Source organism: Panonychus citri, unplaced genomic scaffold, assembly GCF_014898815.1.
Source record: "Panonychus citri isolate SS breed McGregor unplaced genomic scaffold, ASM1489881v1 Contig00140, whole genome shotgun sequence".
Taxonomy (NCBI): Eukaryota; Metazoa; Arthropoda; class Arachnida; order Trombidiformes; family Tetranychidae; genus Panonychus; species Panonychus citri.
Genome location: NW_026515545.1, coordinates 144,516 through 164,544, shown reverse-complemented (window position 1 = coordinate 164,544; position 20,029 = coordinate 144,516). Strand labels below are relative to the sequence as shown.

The window sequence follows — 20,029 nt, the reverse complement described above, 5'->3', positions numbered from 1 at the left end:
GCCATCTATCGGTTTGCCGATAAGTTCTTTTCAAATGTGTGATCCATTTGTTATCTTGTTTGGAAACGTCAATAAGATAATTAATAAATCAATTGAATTGAAAATTGATTGTTAATATTTCACTTTTTTTTTATTCAAAATAGATTAAATTGTAAAAAGGGAAGGAGGAAAGAGATATATTTGGTCAAATTAAAAGAGAAAATGAATCGATTTTCGACTAAATAAAAAGATGGAGTTACTTGTATTTCTCTTTCTATGTGATTGCACGAATTTTGTTTCATGATTGAGGATAAAAAATGGTAGGCGGGCGGTGATAATTTAATCATTGTACGAATTAAATGAATCAGTTTGTCTGGATGGATTGTCCATGAAGGAGGGGTTAACATCCATTACTAAATATAGTAATAGTTTATATACAAGTATCAATTATCCTCTATTATTGTGATTTCTTTCCAATTCGAGAATACATTCTCTGATTAAAACTTTCGCATGAATCATACCACGTTTAAAACGATCAGTTGAAGTCTTTGAACCAGAATAAATTGGTCGAACATCTCTGGACATTTCTCTATCACAGCAAGTAATTGATTGTATTTTGAGGTTTGATTACCACCATTTCCATTAATATTATGATTGTTTGTACCAATTGTTTGATAACCAGGATATAAAGGAATATTACTCTGACTAACAACAAGAGTTGGTGGACCACCAGTTAGAAAATTTTGTTGATATTGAGCAGCAAGTACTTGATTCATTTCGCTTGGTACAAAATTAGGATGAATTGGAGGATTATTATTATTATTAGAATTACTATTGGAAGGATTAACATTAAAGTTTAAATTAAATTGATCCATTGATTGCACTTAAAGGTGAAAGAGGGAAAAACAGAAAGAACAATAATTAACTATAAAAATCGATGAAATAAAAATAAATCTTGAAATTGGAAAGATAAAGAGGTGACAATAAAGACAAAAGATAAACGTCCAAAAATCAATGACCATAAATTCAACAGCTGATAAGACAAAACAATCAATCATTTAGACTAAAGACCAACACCAACACCATCTGTCGATCGATGAACTAAACTAAAGCACATTAGAAGTTTCAACTTGATGAGCGCCAATTTTAATTCTCACAATTATTGTTCTTTTTTTCATACAAAAGTATAAAGGAAAACATGAAAGAATTGAGTTTTTTTTCCTTGTCACGATTTTAGAGATACGATAATGTAAATTTTATTTTCTCTCTCATCTTGATTGATTGAAACATAAATCGATTAATTAATTAGCTATTTACCTTTAGATTGTTGAATTTGTTTGTTTGTTTGAATAAAAATTAAAAGTGAAGAAGAAAAAATTTTTTTTCAATTAATCGCGTCAAAGTTTTACCTCACATAAAATGGGGAACAAGGAAATGATCAACTGATGAGCTGCTTGATTTAGCTTCCTGGTCATTAAAAGGTAGAAAACATTTGCTCATCAATTAGCTGATCAATTAAAGTTAATTAACAAACGTTTCTGTTTAATCAACGATGAAAAACAGTTAACCGGATGAAAACATTTGTCTTTTTAAATAATTTAAATTCGACCTGCGCATGCGCACGTTTGCTCTTCGACCAATCAGGTCAAAGAGAAACTCAATTCAACTGATTACTTCAAATTTCAACTTCCATTTCCTGAGCAGTTTGAAAGTTGATCATTTAAACGGACTAATAGTTAATTTTAATCTTGTTTCTATTAATTGTTTACCCCAAGTTATTGACGATTAAATTTTAACATTGTCCCAGTTTTATGTGTGTTTCTTAATTGTTTCAATTTCACCACATAACCAATATGAATTATCAACGAGAAGAGTATGACATTGAAGCGGGATATTATCTCCATAGGGAGAAACTTGGTGAAGGTGAGTTTCTTTTTCATTTTAAAATTGATTCTTAATTAGAGTAATTTTTTTTTGCCTGGTTAGTTGTTGACTAATTTCTGTTTATTCTCTTACCAATTGAATTGTGTTTCTTTTCTTTGTCTCCTGATTCTTCAAGGTGGTTTCAGTAAAGTTCGGTTAGCTACTCATCTTTTGACTGGTCAAAAAGTGGCTGTTAAGTGTATGGACAAAACTAAACTTGGTGAAGATTTATTTCGTGTGAAAACCGAGATTAATGCTCTTAAAACTCTTGATCATCAGCATATTGCTAAACTGTTACAAGTCATTGAAACAGAACAAATGATTTATCTTGTTTTAGAGGTGAGTTGAATCAGCCATTTATCTTGCTTTTCGATAATTTGAGTATTTAACCGCCATTTATTTTCGTTTATTTTCAGTATTGTAGCGGCGGTGAACTTTTTGATTATATTGTTTCTAAAAATCGATTAAGTGAAAAAGAATCTCAGGAAATTATGGGCTGTCTTGTCCATTGTTTAGCTTATCTTCATTCCAACGGCTTTGCTCATCGTGATCTCAAACCAGAAAATATACTTTTCGACAAAAATCATAAAATCAAACTAATTGATTTTGGATTAGCTGCTCAGTCCAAAGTAAGTTATCCATTTTTTGTAGGATCAATTTTTTTCTAACTATGAACTATCATTGTTATTCAGGATAATCCACAAAATTTACAAAACCTACGAACATGTTGTGGTAGTCCAGCTTATGCAGCTCCTGAACTCATATCAGGTAATATTTATTCTGGACCTGCAGTTGATGTTTGGAGTGCTGGAGTTATACTTTATGCTCTTCTTGTTGGACAACTTCCTTTTGATGATGATAACATGGGAAATCTTTACAAAAAGATTCAGGCTGGCAAGTTTAGTATGCCTAGTTGGTTATCACCCGAGGCCAAAAGTCTCATCCAATCAATGATCCAAGTTGATCCTAAAAAGCGGGTCACTGTTAGAGAGCTTCTCGAAAATCCTTGGATCAAGGCTTATTTGCCCAACCAAAGTGTTGAAGTCCAAAAAAATGTTTTCGACGAAGAGGTTTTATGGCAAGTTCACAAATATTTTCCTACTCTGAGTTACACAGAATTGAGATCAAATATTATTCGTAAATTTGGCTATCAAACAGCAACCTATTGGTTGCTCAAAGAGAAAAAGCGACATGGACTTAAGGTAAACATTATTTTTCTCTTTACATGAAATTTTATTCTAATTAGAATCTAAAATGTAATCTATGTCTTTTTACTTGTTCTATTCAGAGTCCTCTTGCAAATATTCCCAGAAATTTAGCTGTCGCTACTCCTCCTCGAACAACACCAAAGACTGTTACTACTCCAGTTTCTGTTAATACTCCAACTCGTAGAACTCCTAAAGTCATAATTAGAGCCAAAATTGACGAAGTTCAAGCTTTCAAGACGCCTAAACTTTCAACTTTCAAACCTAAAGGGTCAGAAAATCAGAATACACCTCAAAGTCTCAACACTTCTGGTTCTGGTCCAAACACTCCGAACTCCAAGATACCAATCTACCTTAAATCTGGAGAAAGAGGCTCATCTCCTTTAGCCGTTGTCGCTAATACACCTAATTCATCACGAAAACGAAAGCTTTTCGGTGATATTGTTCCTGGCAGTGAGGATAATCAAGCTGCTGATTCAGGTAAATTATCAACAACTATTTCACTCAAGTTGAGTTAATCCCTATAGCTAATGATCGTTTAAATAATTTCTTAATTTTTAATAGAAAACTATTCCACACCACCAAAACGACCTCCACCCTTACAAACGCCCAAGAAGAGTTTGTTGAAGAAAATCATTGAATCAGCTACTCCAAGTAGAAAACACCCAAGAAACATAACATCTTCTGCTCCGACCACAACTCGAAACATAACGATGACCAAATTCTCTGACCCTCAAATTTGTATTGAGAAACTCATGCAAGCTCTCATTCAAAAAGGAATCGACTGTAAACGTAAAGGGTAAGTGAATAAATCGTCGAATCAACTCTTTGTTTTTTTCGGTTAAAATCTAATTTTTTCTCTCCTTATTTTTAGATTCGTTCTGAGTTGTGCCTTGAATAACAAGTATCATTCTATGTGCTCATTTAACTTGGAAATCTGTGTATTCGGTGATAAATGTGCCATCCAACGAAAAAGACTGAAGGGAGATGCTTGGCATTATAAAAGAATCTGTGAAGAAATCCTGAGGATTAGTAACGAAATTTACCAGTGTTAATTGTTTCCTCTTTTTAAAGTCAACAATTAATTTGAATTTGACGCTGGCACTTGCACCATAATGAAGACGTAAAAATTACGGAAATTTTTTTAACTCCTTTTGACTTGATCGACTTTAAATCACAATATGTGTTCAAAAGTAGTGTTTCAACAATACTCTTGATGATATTTATATAATAATTATTGTATTATACTCGAAAAAGCACCGAGAAAAATATGATGAAATCAGAATGGAAATTGTGTATCTTGAAAAAACAATTTAATGTATATTTTATATAATAATTATGATAATCATTGTATAAATCTCTATATATCCCCTCTTAACAAACGTATAAGAAATGTAATCATTTTTATAATTAAAACACAAACGATTTTTGTGAAATCACTCCCAAGATTGTCGATCATTTATCAATCAGATTAACAATCAATTGAAGGTGCATGATGACCGGTACACTTTTCCCATGGTCCGTCCTTATCATAGGTCATGAAATTGATGAAGTCAACTGTTTTAACTGAATCGAGAATATCGTAACCAGCATCAATGACCCGTTTGGAAGTCTCGATTGAATTATCGGGAATTTCATTTTCTCCGACCAAAAGTTTAGTTGCTAATTTTGTGATCGGTGATATAGATAAATCAGATTCAATTCTTAATCCCGCATTCAAAGTCTTGAGCAAAGGCCATTTTGTGGAACAATATCGACCCATGAAATCGTCGAGAGCCCAGACCATCGCACCTCCGATATCGAGGCTCTTGACGAATTCACTTATCTTTCCCATCTGTTCGGTGTCATCATAACCGACCCGTTGGTTACCCTTGAAAGCGAGGCAGTCCGGTTGTCGGGTCTCGAGCCTCAGTCCAACCTTGATTCTTTGGTGGTCGCAGATCTCATAGAAAGGAACACCAAGAATGACCTTTTCTTGGGCATTCCTTGATCGATCCAGTAATTAACAGTATAGTTAATGTTGAAAATATCATCGTTGGGGTCGAATGATGAAGACTTTTGTCTTGGGTATAAAGGTGCATGGTGATTATTAAACTTTTCGAGCCATGGTCCCATATCATAGGTCATGACATTGATGAAGTCAACGGCTGTAGATATAGCGGGAACATCGTAACCAGCATCAATGACCTGTTTAGAAGGTGAGACAGCAACGCTCAATATCAGTTCTTTGGTTCGAATGCTTGTCTCAATTCTCGAACGAAAAGAGCGAAATTGGCCTTGTCAGATTCTGGTCCATCTTTACAAATAGTTTGCCAGCACTTTGGGTACTCCCAGTCGAGATCTAATCCATCGAAACCAAATTTGGCCAAAAATTGCATCGAATGGTTAATGAAGTTTCGTCGAGCCGATGGACTGTGCACCAGCCTTGAGTACTTATCACCGGCTGAATCATCCCAACCTCCCAATGAAAGTAAAACCTTCAATCGTGGATTATTTTCCTTAAACCAGCGACACGTTTCAAGAAACGATTATCAACATCAGCCCATGAATCGTGAATTTTAATAGTCAATGAAGAGGAATCAAGAACAGCGAATCCATAATTGATAATGAGTACAATACTTTGAAATAGTGTCTTCGGGGATGAATTTTGCCCTGAGGTCTGTACCAAGCCTGTTCGGCGACATAACAGACGATCTTATAATCGTCATTAAAACCTTCCATTCGATCAGGTTCGGCGGTCGTTGTGGGTCCAATGGGTGGATGCCATTCATATGGATTCTCAGTTTCAACATCAATTACATTTGACGTTTGAGTTGTGGTTGAAGTGGAAGTGGAAGTTGGGGCTGAAGTCGAGGTGAGGTTGACGAGGTTGTTGGAGCAAAGGTGGATGAAGAAGTCAGGGTTAGAACTTGAAGTCTCAATTGAATTATCGAATTTCATTTTCTCCGACCAAAGGTTTAGTCGCTGTTGTTGTGGTCGATGTTGAACAGTTCGAAGGATCTTGAAAATATCCCTCACTTGATGGACAATTCTGACAGTTAATTGTCCCAAAGAGAAGAGAAGTAACAATTAAACTCGAAAAGGGTAACATGTTAAAGTTATAATTTCGCACAATTTAAACAGTCAAGTATCACTTAAGGTTAATTGTGAATCGTCAACTAACATGATTAGACAATTTAGTTTGAAATTCCGTTTCCTTTTATCTAATTGCCCTGAATTGTTTATATCAAGCCAGTGAAGAGGGAAAAAAGAAAACAATTTAAATTATCAAACTGCTTTCCATTTTATTAAATGAAACCTTTGAATTAATCACGTTCGTTAAACATAAAAACAAATAGAAATTGAAATTGACAATGTTTGATCATAATTGTAGAAAAGCAGAAGGGATATTATCTCCATAAGGAGAAACTTGGTGAAGGTGAGTTTCTTTTGATTCTTAATTAGAGTAATTGTTTGTCGGATTAGTTGTTGACTAATTTTGTTTATTCTACCAATTGAATTGTGTTTCTTTTCTCTCTCCTGATTCTTCAAGGTGGTTTCAGTAAAGTTCGGTTAGCTACTCATCTTTGACTGGTCAAAAGTGTATACAAAACCAAACTTGGTGAAGATTTCATGGAAACCGAGATTAATGCTCTACAATCTGCTCTTGAAAATTACGGAAATTTTTACTCCTTTTGACTTGATCGACTTTAAATCACATGTGTTCAAAAGTAGTGTTTCAACAATACTCTTGATGATATTTATATAATAATTATTGTATTATACTCGAAAAGCACCGAGAAAAATATGATGAAATCAGAATGGAAATTGTGTATCTTGAAAAACAATTTAATGTATATTTTATATAATAATTATGATAATCATTGTACTGTATAATCTCTATATATCCTCTTAACAAACGTATAAGAAATGTAATCATTTTTATAATTAAAACAAAGACGATTTTGTGAAATCACTCCCAAGATTTTCGATCATTTATCAATCAGATTAACAATCAATCGCTTCGAAAGATTTAACCTCTTAATCCCGCATTCAAAGTCTTGAGCAAAGGCCATTTCGTGGAACATCGGCCCATGAAATCGTCGAGATCGAGACCAGACCATCGCACCTCCGATGTCGAGGCTTTGATGAATTCACTTTTCTTTCTCATCTGTTCGGTGTCATCATAACCGACCCATTGGTTACCCTTGAAAGCGAAAGGCAGTCCGGTTGTCGGATCTCGAGCCTTAGTCCAACCTTGATTCTTTTGGTAGTCGCAGATTTCATAGAAAGCGAGGTAACCCTTTCTCGGTAATACCCGGTTCACCTTTGAAGAGCAGCAGCACCATAGCCTTTCAATGAATGTGAACCAGCTTGACCTTCGAGGGCGAAAGAGCGACCATAGAAAGGAACACCAAGAATGACCTTTTCTTGGGCATTCCTTGATCGATCCAGTAATTAACAGTATAGTTAATGTTGAAAATACCATCGTTGGGGTCGAATGATGAAGACTCTTGTCTTGGGTATAAAGGTGCATGATGAGCGGCAAACTTGTCCCATTGTCCGTGCATATCATAGGCCATGACGTTTATGAAGTCAAAGTCTTTAGCTAAAGCGGGAACATCGTAACCAGCATCAATGACCTGTTTAGAAGGTGAGACTGCAGCGGTCAATAGCCATCCTTTTGATTCGTATGCTTGTCTCAATTCATGAACGAAAAGAGCGAAATTGGCCTCAGATTCTGGTCCATCTTTACAAGTAGTTTGCCAGCACTTTGGGTACTCCCAGTCGAGATCTAACCCATCGAAACCAAATTTGGCCAAAATTGGATCGAATGGTTAATGAAGTTTCGTCGAGCCGATGGATTGTTCACCAACCTCGAGTACTTATCACGGCTGAATCATTCCAACCTCCCAATGAAAGTAAAACCTTCAATCGTGGATTATTTTAAACCAGCGACACGTTTCAAGAAACGATTATCAACATCCCATGAATCGTGAATTTTAATAGTCAATGAAGAGGAATCAAGAACAGCGAATCCATAATTGATATGAGTACAATACTTTGAATTAGTGTCTTCGGGATGAATTTTGCTCCTTGAGGTCTGTACCAAGCCCAATTGGTGAAATAACAGACGATCTTATAATCGTCATTAAAACCTTCCATTGGATCAGGTTCGGCGGTCGTTGTGGGTCCAATGGGTGGATGCCATTCATATGGATTCTCAGTTTCAACATCAATTACATTTGAAGAGTTGTGGTGTTAAGTGGAAGTGGAAGTTGGGGCTGAAGTCGAGGGTGAGGTTGACGAGGTTGTCGGGCAAAGGTAGATGATGAAGTCGGCGGGTTAGAACTTGAAGTCTCAATTGAATTATCGGAATTTCGTTTTCCCGACCAAAGGTTTAGTCGCTGTTGTTGTGGTCGATGATGGAGATGAATCAGATTCACATTTGGTGTTTTCTTTCCAATCGCAGATTTTCAGGTCAGGATTAAAAACGGAATTAGAACCGCATTCGTATTTGTGAACAATTTTTCCGCTCGAACAGTAGAAAAATTTTGAACAGTTCGAAGGATCTTGAAAATATCCCTCACTTGATGGACAATTCTGACAGTTAATTGTTCCAAATAAAAGAGTGAAAGTAACAATTAAACTCGAAAAGGGTAACATGTTAAAGTTACAATTTCGCACAATTTAAACAGTCAAGTATCACTTAAGGTTAATTGTGAATCGTCAACAACTAACCATTAACTAACATGGTGACTATTGCTTATCCATCATATTTATAATCAATTAATCAACTCCCTTTAATGTTAATTAAGTTTATGATGATCATCATCATGGTGAATAGTTAAGCTCAGCCTAGTTGATTGAAATGCTAATTACCTTCTCAATTAACTTTTCTATTCCCAATCAAAGTTGCTTTGTCACGGAGTTTTTTTTTGTTGTTTGTTTCCCAATTAAGTAATTACAATTAACTTATTCCTTAACAATTAATATTATCAAACATTATTACGATTACCCGCTTATTTACATGAGTTAATTGTTTCCCTGCTAATATAAGTTCAATTGGTAATATTTTAATATTTTAATATTTTCAGGGGCATCAATCAACTCTAATCAAAGTCAATATAATCAAAAATTAAGTTATCATCAATTTTAATTATTTATCGAATACTGAAAATTTAAATCTCATATGTAAACACAATTTAAACTAATAAATAATTATATCATAAATTTGTCTTTTATTGTTAACCTAATTGTCAATGTTACCAAGGAATGAGAAAGTTTAATTGTAATTGTTGTTTACAATTAACTGATCATTATCTTAGGTAAACTTAATCATAATGGTGAAAAATTTATTGACAGAATCAACTTGTTAATGAATCTGTCAAATCAAATCTAATAGCGAGATGATATCAATCAAAACGGTTATACAATTGATTTAGTTAAATTAACAGTTAAATTGAATTTAACTGATTTTCCCATTAGGTGTGAATTGATTAACAATCAATTGACAATTAATTCATATTGATATTAACCCTTTGCTTAGATTTTTAAACCTTGATCATTGTGATATTTTCATCATTTGAAATTGAAATTAATTTAGTTAAGTCAATAACTATTAATAACCCGTTCTGAGCATTTGAAAACAATGATTTCTAGGTAGATGATTAGTTAATTACCATAGTATACAAGTCTTATATAATAATAATAATAAAGAAATATGGTAATTATTTAATTGTTATTGACATGAGTTGATTAGTAACAAGATAGGGCGGAAGTTGGATAATTAAGATTAGCTGATCTATTCAATACAATAGACAATTGAAATATTACAATTAGTTTATTATTATTGAAAGAGTATTAGAAACAATAAGGAAGAGTTTCCAATTTGCAAGTTAATTGTCGTTAATCCTTGAATTAATTACGTGATACTTGGGAAAAAAAAGATAATGGAAATTGATTAATCTCACTTTGATGTTTTTCATCCGAATCAAATTAAACATCAACAATTTGTTATTTTGATGGAAATTTTTCTCAAATCCAAAGTGATTTCAATGAATATTGAATATTCAAGGTTACAATTGATATGGTCACATGAACAATATCTCATTAATTTCATGGTAATAATTAAATGGTCAGCAAATGTCCCACCAAGTGAACAGTCAAAGCTTAACACACTTAAAGGTTGATGAGATTTCCAATTCAATGTTTCGGCTTTGTCACCATTTTAATTACATTTCAACCATAATTATCTCAAACCTTGATCCATATTCTGGTGAAAATGAACATCGGTGTGAATAACATTACCCTAGAAATTGCCGACTAATCAAATAACGTAATAAAAATGAGTTGAACCAACTAATTGTGATTCTATCGATTCAACTTAACTGTATCACTTTTGTTGTGTCAATTGTTTATTACATAGTCTACCATAACAATGACTATTAGATGGATAAATGTACAACAGAAAAACATTAAATCAAGAGGAAGAACAAAATAATTAACTAATTTAAGGTCAAGAAAAAGTTAGTTAACTTAATCAATTCAAATTGTGTTTTGATTTCGATTAACTCATGACAACATCGATTAATCGATGTTGAGAAAAACCAAATTCTCAAAAAAATTTGGTTTTTTTTGTCTTCGCTTTTTTGTTAAAATGTTTACAAATCTTTTCCGTAATCAATTAATTGTTGCAATTAGTAATTATATTTTGTACTATTTTCCGATTCTATTTTAACTCTTACCTACTGGTCTACCTGTTAGCCTTTTTAAATGTCTTTAATCCTCTAGTATGTCAACCATTTTATTGTTTTCCTTTTCCCAGATCATTTTGTTTTCCAATATCTGTCAATACATTAAGTGCTTTGGTATTAATTGTTTGTTAATGAATGTTGTTCAGATCAATAAGGTGAGTAATTAGAGATAAAATGATTCTCTATTATGAGAAGCATCTGTTATTTTATCTGATAACTATTGGAATTGTTAAATTGGTTGTATTGTTTTACTTAACGTTATTGTTTTGTTTTGTTTTTCATCTACGTTTTGTTATTCAGAAAATATTGGCTCATGTTGACCTGTCGTTCATTACAGAAAAGGCGATGGCCTATGTTGATCAAATTAATTCCTTGTTTTCTACTGGTTACTTATGTTGTTCACAAAATGACCTAATACTATCAATACTACTACTATTGGTGAAGAGAAATCATCTTCAGATTATGATTACCAACATGATCAAACCTTTTTAAATTCACCTCAAGTCAACTCATTATCACCAAAGGCTTTACGAACCTTAATCAACTCTACAAATAAACATGAGATTATCTTCAATATTGATAAATATGATTCAATAGGAAGTGATGATCCTGTAATTGTTATACAGGTTCATGATCGTGTTGAATATCTTCGAGCTCTGATTAATTCATTGGAATCTGTTGAAGGTATCGACCAAAGCTTGATTATATTCACTCATGACGTTTATAATCCAACTATCAACACAATCATTCAATCAATTAATTTTTGTAAAGTAAGTTTTCCTATTCTTCCTGTGATTTGCTAATTACTTGATATTAACATGTTTAAATTAATTGATTATTTTATCCAGGTTATTCAACTGTTTTATCCATTTTCCATCCAAGCTTATCCTAATGAGTTTCCCGGAACAGATCCCAAAGATTGTCCTAGAGATATAAATCAACAAAAGTAAGTGATCATTTGAATGCACCATTTAATCAATCAATCAATCATCTCAATTAACTCTATCATTATGGTTATCGATTAGAGCCATGGCCATGAAGTGTCAAAATTCAGAGCATCCTGATACCTATGGACATTACAGAGAAGCTGTTTACACCAAACGAAAACATTATTTAGGTAAATATTAGAGTATTTCGATCATTTTTATGTACGATTTGTTTAATCAACCTTTGATTAAACTCTAATTCCAGATGAATACAATTTTCGACAAATTAAATGCTACAAAGAATCACAATGGACCTTTCATCTTTCTCGAGGAAGATCATTATGTTTCACCAGATTTATTATTCATGTTCAATGATCGCTTACAAAATCAAGTATGTAACTGTTAAGTAACTTGCAATTAATTTACTTACTAATCTAATTACTTTTGATTGTAGAAATAATCTAGATGTTAACCTTTATACTCTTGGAGCTTAAAAGATTTTAATTATGCTTCCAATGGAAATAAATTGATATTAATCGATGGGTTTCGAGTCAGCATAATATGGGCTTTGTTTTACTTCGAGATGTTTGGAATCAAATAAGATCATGTTCTAAGCACTTTTGTACATACGATGACTACAATTGGGATTGGTCTTTACAACATATAAGCGAAAATGTTTGACAAAACCTTTGATGACTTTATCGACTCCCGGTGAGTCTCTCATCTCACTTTTCAATTGAATCTAATTAATATTCTCTCCTCGTTTCTATCTAAAACAGAGTTTTCCATGTTGGAGAATGCGGAGTTCACCATAAAAAGTTGACTGCTCAAAGAATAAACTAATTTCAAAGTACAGCAAACCCTGAAAGCAGCAATTAAATACTTATTCCTAGTCAATTGATTCTTGCAAAATCAAATAGAAAAATTTCAAAATGCCCAAAGTAAACGGAGGTTGGGCTGATATTCGAGATCAAATTTTATGTCTCCAACAAGTTGTTCATCCCGAGAAAATGGAACCATTTAAATAAGCCAATATTTGACCAATAACTTTTCCATCATTCCATAAATTAATTAAGTTCAACAAAAATCATTCTGGTGCCCTAAAGATTCAAGAAATGGAGAAGCAAAAAAAACTAGTCCAATCAAATGATTTCCAATCAAATATCCAAAGGTTAACCAAGATCATCTGAACAACCGTACAAAAGCAATCAACATCCTCGAAATGTGTGTTTTAATCCGAATCATATAAAAGTTAATTGATTGAAATGTTGAACTTGAAAACGAATCAATTTAAATTAATTTTCGAAATGAAGCAAAACATTAGGATTGCCCGGGTTCGAACCGGGGACCTTTGCGTGTGAAGCAAACGATTACCACTACACTACAAACCTATTCATGAGAAACTCAGATTAAGATTATATTAGAGGTGAATTTAAAATATTCTAGGTCATTTCAGATCTCGGAGAATAAATTTAAAACATGACGTTCGAGAATTATCTGGACTGGATTAATCAGAGAAAAAGAAAAAAAGTTCCAATCAGATTAAATGAACAAGAGTAATTAATCTGTTACTTTTGTTTAGATTTTCTCATCACCGCAATGCTAAATGCTGTCTCTAAATTACAATTTTGTATTGTTAAATCAGCTTTGCCTTCAACAATTCGTGAACACACAAAGTATGATTATTATATACATCAGAGCTGTGTTTCCTTCCTGAATCATCAAATGACAACAATTAACAATCAATGATTCAATTTGAGGCTCAACAGGTTTTGGGATTGAATTTTTTGTTCCCTCTGTTAGCTAATTGATAACAATGATAATCTATACAAACCTCATCATATTCATTTACGTTGACATCTCTAGCAATTAAATAACGAAGCACATGAACATGTCCATTAGTTGCTGCAAAGGAAAGAGCTGATTCTCCATTTTTACCTCTAACCTTTGGATTAGCACCTCCAGCGATTAACATTTTGACGGTAGTTAATTGTCCATAACCTGCAGCCAAATCAACAACGGTGAAACCATTTTCATCGACCTGATCAACTCCGCCAGCGTCAAGGTGATGAAGGTAAAGTTCCCCTTGAGCAGCTAATTCAAACACGGTTCTCTCTGGTATTTCACGAATACTTTGGGTCTTAATGTTTCCCCGTTGCAGGTTCGTCAATATAGTTGAAGGCTGAAGGGACATTTTCAAGGAGAAAACAAATGCGAAAAAAAAATAAACAAACAAAACAAAACAAAAAAAGACAAAATTAGTTACAACGTTAACAGAATATCCAACCCATCGCTTATGAATCCAAATGGAAATTAAACTCACCCTGTAAGGAGTAAAAGCACTTCTTCCATCTCTGTTTAATTTAAGAAATTTCATCTGGTAACTATTGTTATTAGTTGATTGCTGTTTCCCACTACGATCTTCCATGATGATCAATCAAAAGACTAAATGAAAAACAAAGTGAACCTTGTCAATCGAGTCGATTACTTTCAAGACAATTCACAGAGTAGATTAAATTATTAACTAATCGATTGATTTTTTAGATTCACTTATTCTCCATAAGTAAGGGGATAGTTTCATCAATTAGATTAATGATTAACTAATCCATTGAGTTGAAAGGTTTTACTATTTGGATGTTGATTGTTGAAGCAAAAAAATTGAGAGTCAAATGTTTGTTTACATTTACGAAAAAAAGTAAACATTAGATGGCGCACTTTTGGTTGATAATTTGAGTTCGCAATTCAAATCAGTTGGAATTAATTGTTGCGGATTAATTATGTTCACCAATAGAAAAATTTATAGTTTATATGCTAAAGGTTTATTCTTGAAATATGGTTACAAATTTTGTAAAGGAAAATTTAACAATATCTCATCTAGAAAGATTATTTCATCGGAATTTTGTTTGCTGATTATTTTGAAATCGTAACAAAATATTGTTATTATTAATATTATTGTATTGTTATTCTGATGAGAGAGAGAGAAAATTTTGACTGTTAAGTTGTTCAGGACCGAAAAGTGATGATCACAGTGAGAAAATTATTCCATTTTTTGATTGGAACTTTTGTTTTGCATTAGAAAATCAAAGAAAAAGAAATTGATTTGGATTTAATTAAGGCACAGTTTGTTTTCATCACTTAATATATTCATCTGTTTGATAGATTTAATATCTTTTGTCTCAATAAGATGAACAATTAATGTCTTTCAACAATTCACTCTTTCAGGTGGAGGAAGATCATTTTCCGAATTCAATGAATCTCCTTGTCTCTGGATACATTAGGAAGACAGGCTAGCGAAAAAAAAAATCGATTCGATTCTCGATTTGTTTGTTTATCAACAGCTCGTGTAGACTTGAATGTAGAGCAAAGTGAAGGTTCCAATGGTGAAAATTGATTGTATCACTGTAAATGTGGAACTTGTAATCAATTAAGATTAAGAGAAGGAAAAATCCAGAATTGAGAAAAATTTAGTAAGCGTAGAGTAGAGATGAAAATCGAAACCATTTTAAGGATGAGCACTGATTCACTATTAAGTTTTGAGTGATTGGTGATGTTGATGTTATTAAGATAATAAATCGATTACAATCAAAATAAAGTCAATAAATAGTGTAAAAGGGCTGTGAATAGAGTCTCTTTTCATTATCACTTTCATCATCAGGATCTTCTCCATCTTTACCCGGTTTCCTTGATTCCTCACTAAATGCACCTTCTTCAATCAACTGGATTAATCGATAAATCTCAGCCTTATCTTTTAGATCAACTGAACCATTCTCATGGGCACTTATGTCTTCCTCTTGGTGTAACTCACAATATCCAATTGATAAACTGAATAATCAAAGACGGATGACCATAAACACCGATAGTAAATTCAGGACTAAAATTGTCAGGAATATCGACAATATCAATACCACATGAGACACTTTGTAAAAAATCCAGAGAATTGAGAAAAATTTAGTAAGCGTAGAGTAGAGATGAAAATCGAAACCATTTTAAGGATGAGCACTGATTCACTATTAAGTTTTTCAGTGATTGGTGATGTTGATGTTATTAAGATAATAAATCGATTACAATCAAAATAAAGTCCAATAAATAGTGTAAAGGGCTGTGAATAGAGTCTCTTTTCATTATCACTTTCATCATCAGGATCTTCTCCATCTTTACCCGGTTCCTTGATTCCTCACTAAATGCACCTTCTTCAATCAACTGGATTAATCGATAAATCTCAGCCTTATCTTTTAGATCAACTGAACCATTCTCATGGGCACTTATGTCTTCCTCTTCGGTGTAACTCACAATATCCAATTGATAAACTGAATAATCAAAGACGGATGACCATAAACACCGATAGTAAATTCAGGACTAAAATTGTCAGGAATATCGACAATATCAATACCACATGAGACACTTTGTAATTGATGAGTTTCCAATTCAGTGGTAGGTTTTACTCGGTCCTTTGCTATATAGAGATCAGCATCACCTTTTAAAGTTGTTAAATTACTCTTAATCTATTAGTTGATTTATAAACATAATAACTGTAATTTGAGGCATAAACAAGATCTTTACCAGAGACAATCTGGTAACCATTACAAATAGACGACCAGTATGCTAGAGTAATGATCAGTGAGAAAAGAAGCATTTCAATGTAAATTTCAAAGAAGAGGAAAGGAAAGAACAAAATGAAAATATAATAATAATCAAATCAAGAGTAGTAATTAAAAAAATCCAAGACAAAAACAGTTGATGAAAACCGAAGGAGAAAAAAATTTAGAAAATGAAACAACTAAAGCGACCATAGAAGCGTAAATATAACCAAAGACAGGGAAAGAATTCACAATACTCGAGAATAATGGTAACAATTAGCAGAGATTTAGATGATGAGACATGTGATGATAAACAAAATAACGATAATTAAAGGATTATCTAATTGATTCATCTTAAAGTTGTTGTTCCAAAATTGTAACAAGAAAAATTGTAGAGAAAAATTCTGCTCGAAAAATAGCTCCATATGTTGTTCCTATTCTCACCGCAAAGGCATGAGAGTTAATCTTTCCTTTCATTTACTGTTTACATTTAATTCAATTCAATTAGCTAATTATTGTCTATTTATTTTCCTTTATTTTTCTTGTTTAAATTGTAACTTTTTTTTGCAAAGATTAACATGATTATCTCTCTTTATAACAGGTCGATACCTTTTGTTTCCAACAGAATAAAATTCATCTTTAATTCATCTACTAGAAACTATTCTTGGTTCTGGCAATCTGATTCCTCAAGAGCAAAAAACCTTAAGGTTCAGGTTGTTTAGTAAGTAATCAATTTAATTGTTTCCAATCTCAATGTATTCTTGACTTTGTGGTGATTAACACTTGTTACTTGTTTTCTCTGTCTATATTTGTTATTGTTACTGTTCAGTGTTCCTGAGATATTACCTGATGGACCTGCTGATAATCCGGCATTAGTTATGCCGAAAGGTGAACAACAAATGATCCAATTTAATGACATAACTCCAATTTTATCTTTACGTGCATTTCTTAAAAATGTCACTCAATTTGACGCAATTTTGGAAGAATTAATCTCAGGTATTTCATTTAGCTATTCTATTCCATAAGTGGTAATCAATTGTTTCTTGTTGACTTTCATTTTCTTCATCAGTATGATTTCAGGTTTTCTTTCAATATCCATTGTATGTATTGTAATGATGTTTTGATTAATTCTTTCTTATTTATCTTTTAGGTGCTGATAGATTTTCATCTCGACAAATCATGGAAAAAATTGATTTTGCTCTTGTACCAATGAGATACAACCTTAGCCTTGCTCATGTTTTGACTCATGCTTATCCAAACGATTACAAATATGGAGTCTTGGATGATATGTATCACTCGTATTTGAAGCATGAGTTAATCGTTTTAATCCATTAACTTATCATACAGCTTGTGAAATAATAGAATCAACAAAAGGTACAAATAGTTTTGATGAATTACGTCAACTTGGTCAGTTTTACCGGTCGATGGAAAACTTTACGGCTTCCATTTAGATCTTTCATCTCAAGAAGTTGTGAATGAACATTACATGAGTATTCAAAAACATGTCAGCACTTTTATTTCCAATGTGAATAATTGTATCAACAAGGAAGCTGTTCTGATAACCGATGAAAACATAATCAAAGCCTTACCTGAAAGTTTCGTTACTAAAGTGTACAATAAAACGGGGATCAAGCTACCATTGCATCCAACGGCGTACGAAATTTTCATGACCTTTTGTCCAGATAAATCAACCAGACGAAAAGTTTGGGTTGCTTACAATTCTAAGCCCCAGCAACGAGATTCGGTAAACAACTCGGTGGAATTTGAAAACAAGAGATCACCGACATAAATTGGCCAACGTATTGGGCTACGTTAATCACGCTGAAATGGTGATCTCTCGTAAAATGGCTGGATCAGTGGAAGTGGTTAGCAAGATGTTAAACTCAATCAATGAAAGAATTAGTGAAAAATATAATCAAGACTTAGAAGACATTAACGCTGAAAAGGGGAGAAAAATGATCGGCCAATTGGATCTATGGGATCTGCCATACCTCAAGAGAATATCGATAAACAGAAGGTTTGGTTCTAAAATCGATGTATCCGTTACTTCCCATTGGACAAAGTGATTTCTGGGACGTTTCAATTAGTTGAAAATATGTTCGACATTAAAATCGAGCAAGTTGATTCAAACAAATGTCAAGTTTGGAGTCCACACGTGAAATTTTACCGTCTCGTTGATAGTAACTCAAAAATTCTGGGCCACTTTTACTTTGATCCTTATTGTCAACGAGCCGACCGTTATGGATCTAATATTATCGAGTTAACCAATAGAACGAAAACTTTTGAAACTACTCCATTGGTCGTAGCATTTTATCGAAAAACCCTATTACAAAAGAACAACAAATTCTTTTGTCTTATCCAGAATATTTAAGTTTTCTATCCATGGTTAGTACTTTCATCTTCCCTGTGAAACCAATGATTTTATACTAATTGTTTTCTTCTCACATGACAGATTGGTCGTATTCTAACAATAATAACGTCACAACACAATTACTTCGAACTGTCCACAATTTACAACCTGCCCAAAGACCGATTAGATTCACTTGGACGCGTTACTATTGTATGGACTTCACAATCTAAAAGCGGTGCAACTTTGTGTGCCAATATAACAAATGGTGAACCTTTACCTGAGCAAACTCATAATCTTCTCAAAGAATGTAAGACGCAAAGATTATTAATTTTGGCCTATTAGTCTTTCTAACGATTATTTTCTGTTTTGTTTTCAGATATTTTATCTTTCGAGAGTATTGGATTAACCAATGATATCTTCTTGTCGGCTTTTGATATTGTACACTAACACTGAATTCTGGAGAGATATTACAAGTATGGCGGAAATACATGACGAAGTTTGAACTACCCAAGGAATATGCTTACCCTTTGTCTTTTAATGAAATCGTTTCAAATGATGGTGCTGCCGGTTATTACTCGAAAATTTGGTCTCAGGTCAGTGGAATTGAGAAATTATTTCACCGTTATTTTAGTTATTTGATTGATTGATTTCAATTTTAATCTCAACTTTTGATATTTTCCATTTAGATGATCGCTTCTGACATTTGTGCGGCTTTCTTGGAGGGTGAAGCCAATGGCGGACTAAAGGAAGTGGGCAAACATTTAAGAAACACTATTCTCTCAACCAATTCATCTCTTTTAAGTGCTGAACTATTCCGTGAATTTCGTGGTCGCGATCCATCATTAGCACCACTTATAGAATTACATGATTTAACAGCAAAGCGAATCACACAATCATAAAACTGACTAGTCTTCATGGAAACAAAATTAATAGATTGTGAATTAATCAGTTCATCAGCTAATTTAAAATGAATGAAACTTTTTCTTTGTACAAAATTTAACAATAACAAAAATCTGATTATCTAATTAACAGACACTGATTATAGTTTGTTAAATTTTATTTGTAAAACTTTGGCTAATCTATTAGTATATTAATGTGTATTATGTATGTTATTTTTAACTTCAAATCAAGAAACATGATTAATGTTGATTAAAGATCAGTGGTCAAATTTGTAAATGTAAATTGCTCATCTCTTGATTTAAAACATCAGACCACAATTATCCTTTCAACCAAAATTAACCACAGTTAAAATGGTAAATTATCTTACCTAAATTGTGATAGTGAGATGAAGATTCAATTTAATTGCAATCGACCGATTGAATATTAATCAGTG

General features: G+C 32.9%; 4 protein-coding genes and 4 pseudogenes across 4 annotated transcripts; 3 read left to right on the top strand and 5 right to left on the bottom strand.

The window, feature by feature from the left end:
• Nucleotides 1-104: 104 nt before the first annotated feature.
• On the bottom strand, nt 105-1,563 carry LOC128394832 (cyclin-dependent kinase 2-associated protein 1-like). The gene is given in 3 exon segments (XM_053355202.1): nt 105-566; nt 569-862; nt 1,297-1,563. Coding segments are annotated over 2 exon segments (426 nt in total). The 5' UTR covers nt 855-862; nt 1,297-1,563; the 3' UTR covers nt 105-426.
• A 94-nt stretch (nt 1,564-1,657) lies between these two features.
• LOC128394805 (maternal embryonic leucine zipper kinase-like) lies at nt 1,658-4,546 on the top strand. Its single transcript, XM_053355175.1, has 7 exons — nt 1,658-1,902; nt 2,039-2,241; nt 2,319-2,531; nt 2,595-3,104; nt 3,191-3,587; nt 3,672-3,906; nt 3,982-4,546. The coding sequence occupies exons 1-7, from the start codon at nt 1,833-1,835 to the stop codon at nt 4,160-4,162; spliced, it is 1,809 nt and encodes a 602-aa protein (XP_053211150.1). The 5' UTR covers nt 1,658-1,832; the 3' UTR covers nt 4,163-4,546.
• Nucleotides 4,547-4,577: 31 nt separating this feature from the next.
• LOC128394810 (probable chitinase 10) lies at nt 4,578-6,260 on the bottom strand (annotated as a pseudogene).
• Nucleotides 6,261-7,094: 834 nt separating this feature from the next.
• On the bottom strand, nt 7,095-8,847 carry LOC128394808 (probable chitinase 10; annotated as a pseudogene).
• A 2,057-nt stretch (nt 8,848-10,904) lies between these two features.
• Nucleotides 10,905-12,815, top strand: LOC128394813 (alpha-1,6-mannosyl-glycoprotein 2-beta-N-acetylglucosaminyltransferase-like; annotated as a pseudogene).
• Nucleotides 12,816-13,422: 607 nt separating this feature from the next.
• On the bottom strand, nt 13,423-14,497 carry LOC128394856 (DNA-binding protein RFXANK-like). Its single transcript, XM_053355228.1, has 3 exons — nt 14,093-14,497; nt 13,604-13,951; nt 13,423-13,482 (listed from the first exon to the last, which is right to left on the bottom strand). Exons 1-3 carry the CDS (start codon nt 14,195-14,197, stop codon nt 13,423-13,425), a joined length of 513 nt encoding a protein of 170 aa, XP_053211203.1. The 5' UTR covers nt 14,198-14,497.
• An 865-nt stretch (nt 14,498-15,362) lies between these two features.
• On the bottom strand, nt 15,363-16,676 carry LOC128394845 (UPF0669 protein C6orf120 homolog). Its single transcript, XM_053355213.1, is given in 5 exon segments — nt 15,363-15,591; nt 15,675-15,685; nt 15,835-16,091; nt 16,094-16,261; nt 16,264-16,676. Coding segments are annotated over 5 exon segments (804 nt in total). The 5' UTR covers nt 16,403-16,676.
• Nucleotides 16,677-16,820: 144 nt separating this feature from the next.
• On the top strand, nt 16,821-19,872 carry LOC128394802 (uncharacterized; annotated as a pseudogene).
• The last annotated feature ends 157 nt before the right edge of the window (nt 19,873-20,029 follow it).

Excerpts from the sequence above, each read along its gene's own strand:
- LOC128394805 (XM_053355175.1), top strand. The coding sequence starts at position 1,833 with ATGAATTATCAACGAGAAGAGTATGACATTGAAGCGGGATATTATCTC. Across the intron at positions 1,903-2,038 it reads TAGGGAGAAACTTGGTGAAG|GTGGTTTCAGTAAAGTTCGG; the intron begins GTGAGTTTCTTT and ends TGATTCTTCAAG. Across the intron at positions 3,907-3,981 it reads ATCGACTGTAAACGTAAAGG|ATTCGTTCTGAGTTGTGCCT; the intron begins GTAAGTGAATAA and ends CCTTATTTTTAG.
- LOC128394856 (XM_053355228.1), bottom strand. The coding sequence starts at position 14,197 with ATGGAAGATCGTAGTGGGAAACAGCAATCAACTAATAACAATAGTTAC. Across the intron at positions 13,952-14,092 it reads GTGCTTTTACTCCTTACAGG|CCTTCAACTATATTGACGAA; the intron begins GTGAGTTTAATT and ends ATGTCCCTTCAG. Across the intron at positions 13,483-13,603 it reads ACGTAAATGAATATGATGAG|GAAGGAAACACAGCTCTGAT; the intron begins GTTTGTATAGAT and ends TTGATGATTCAG.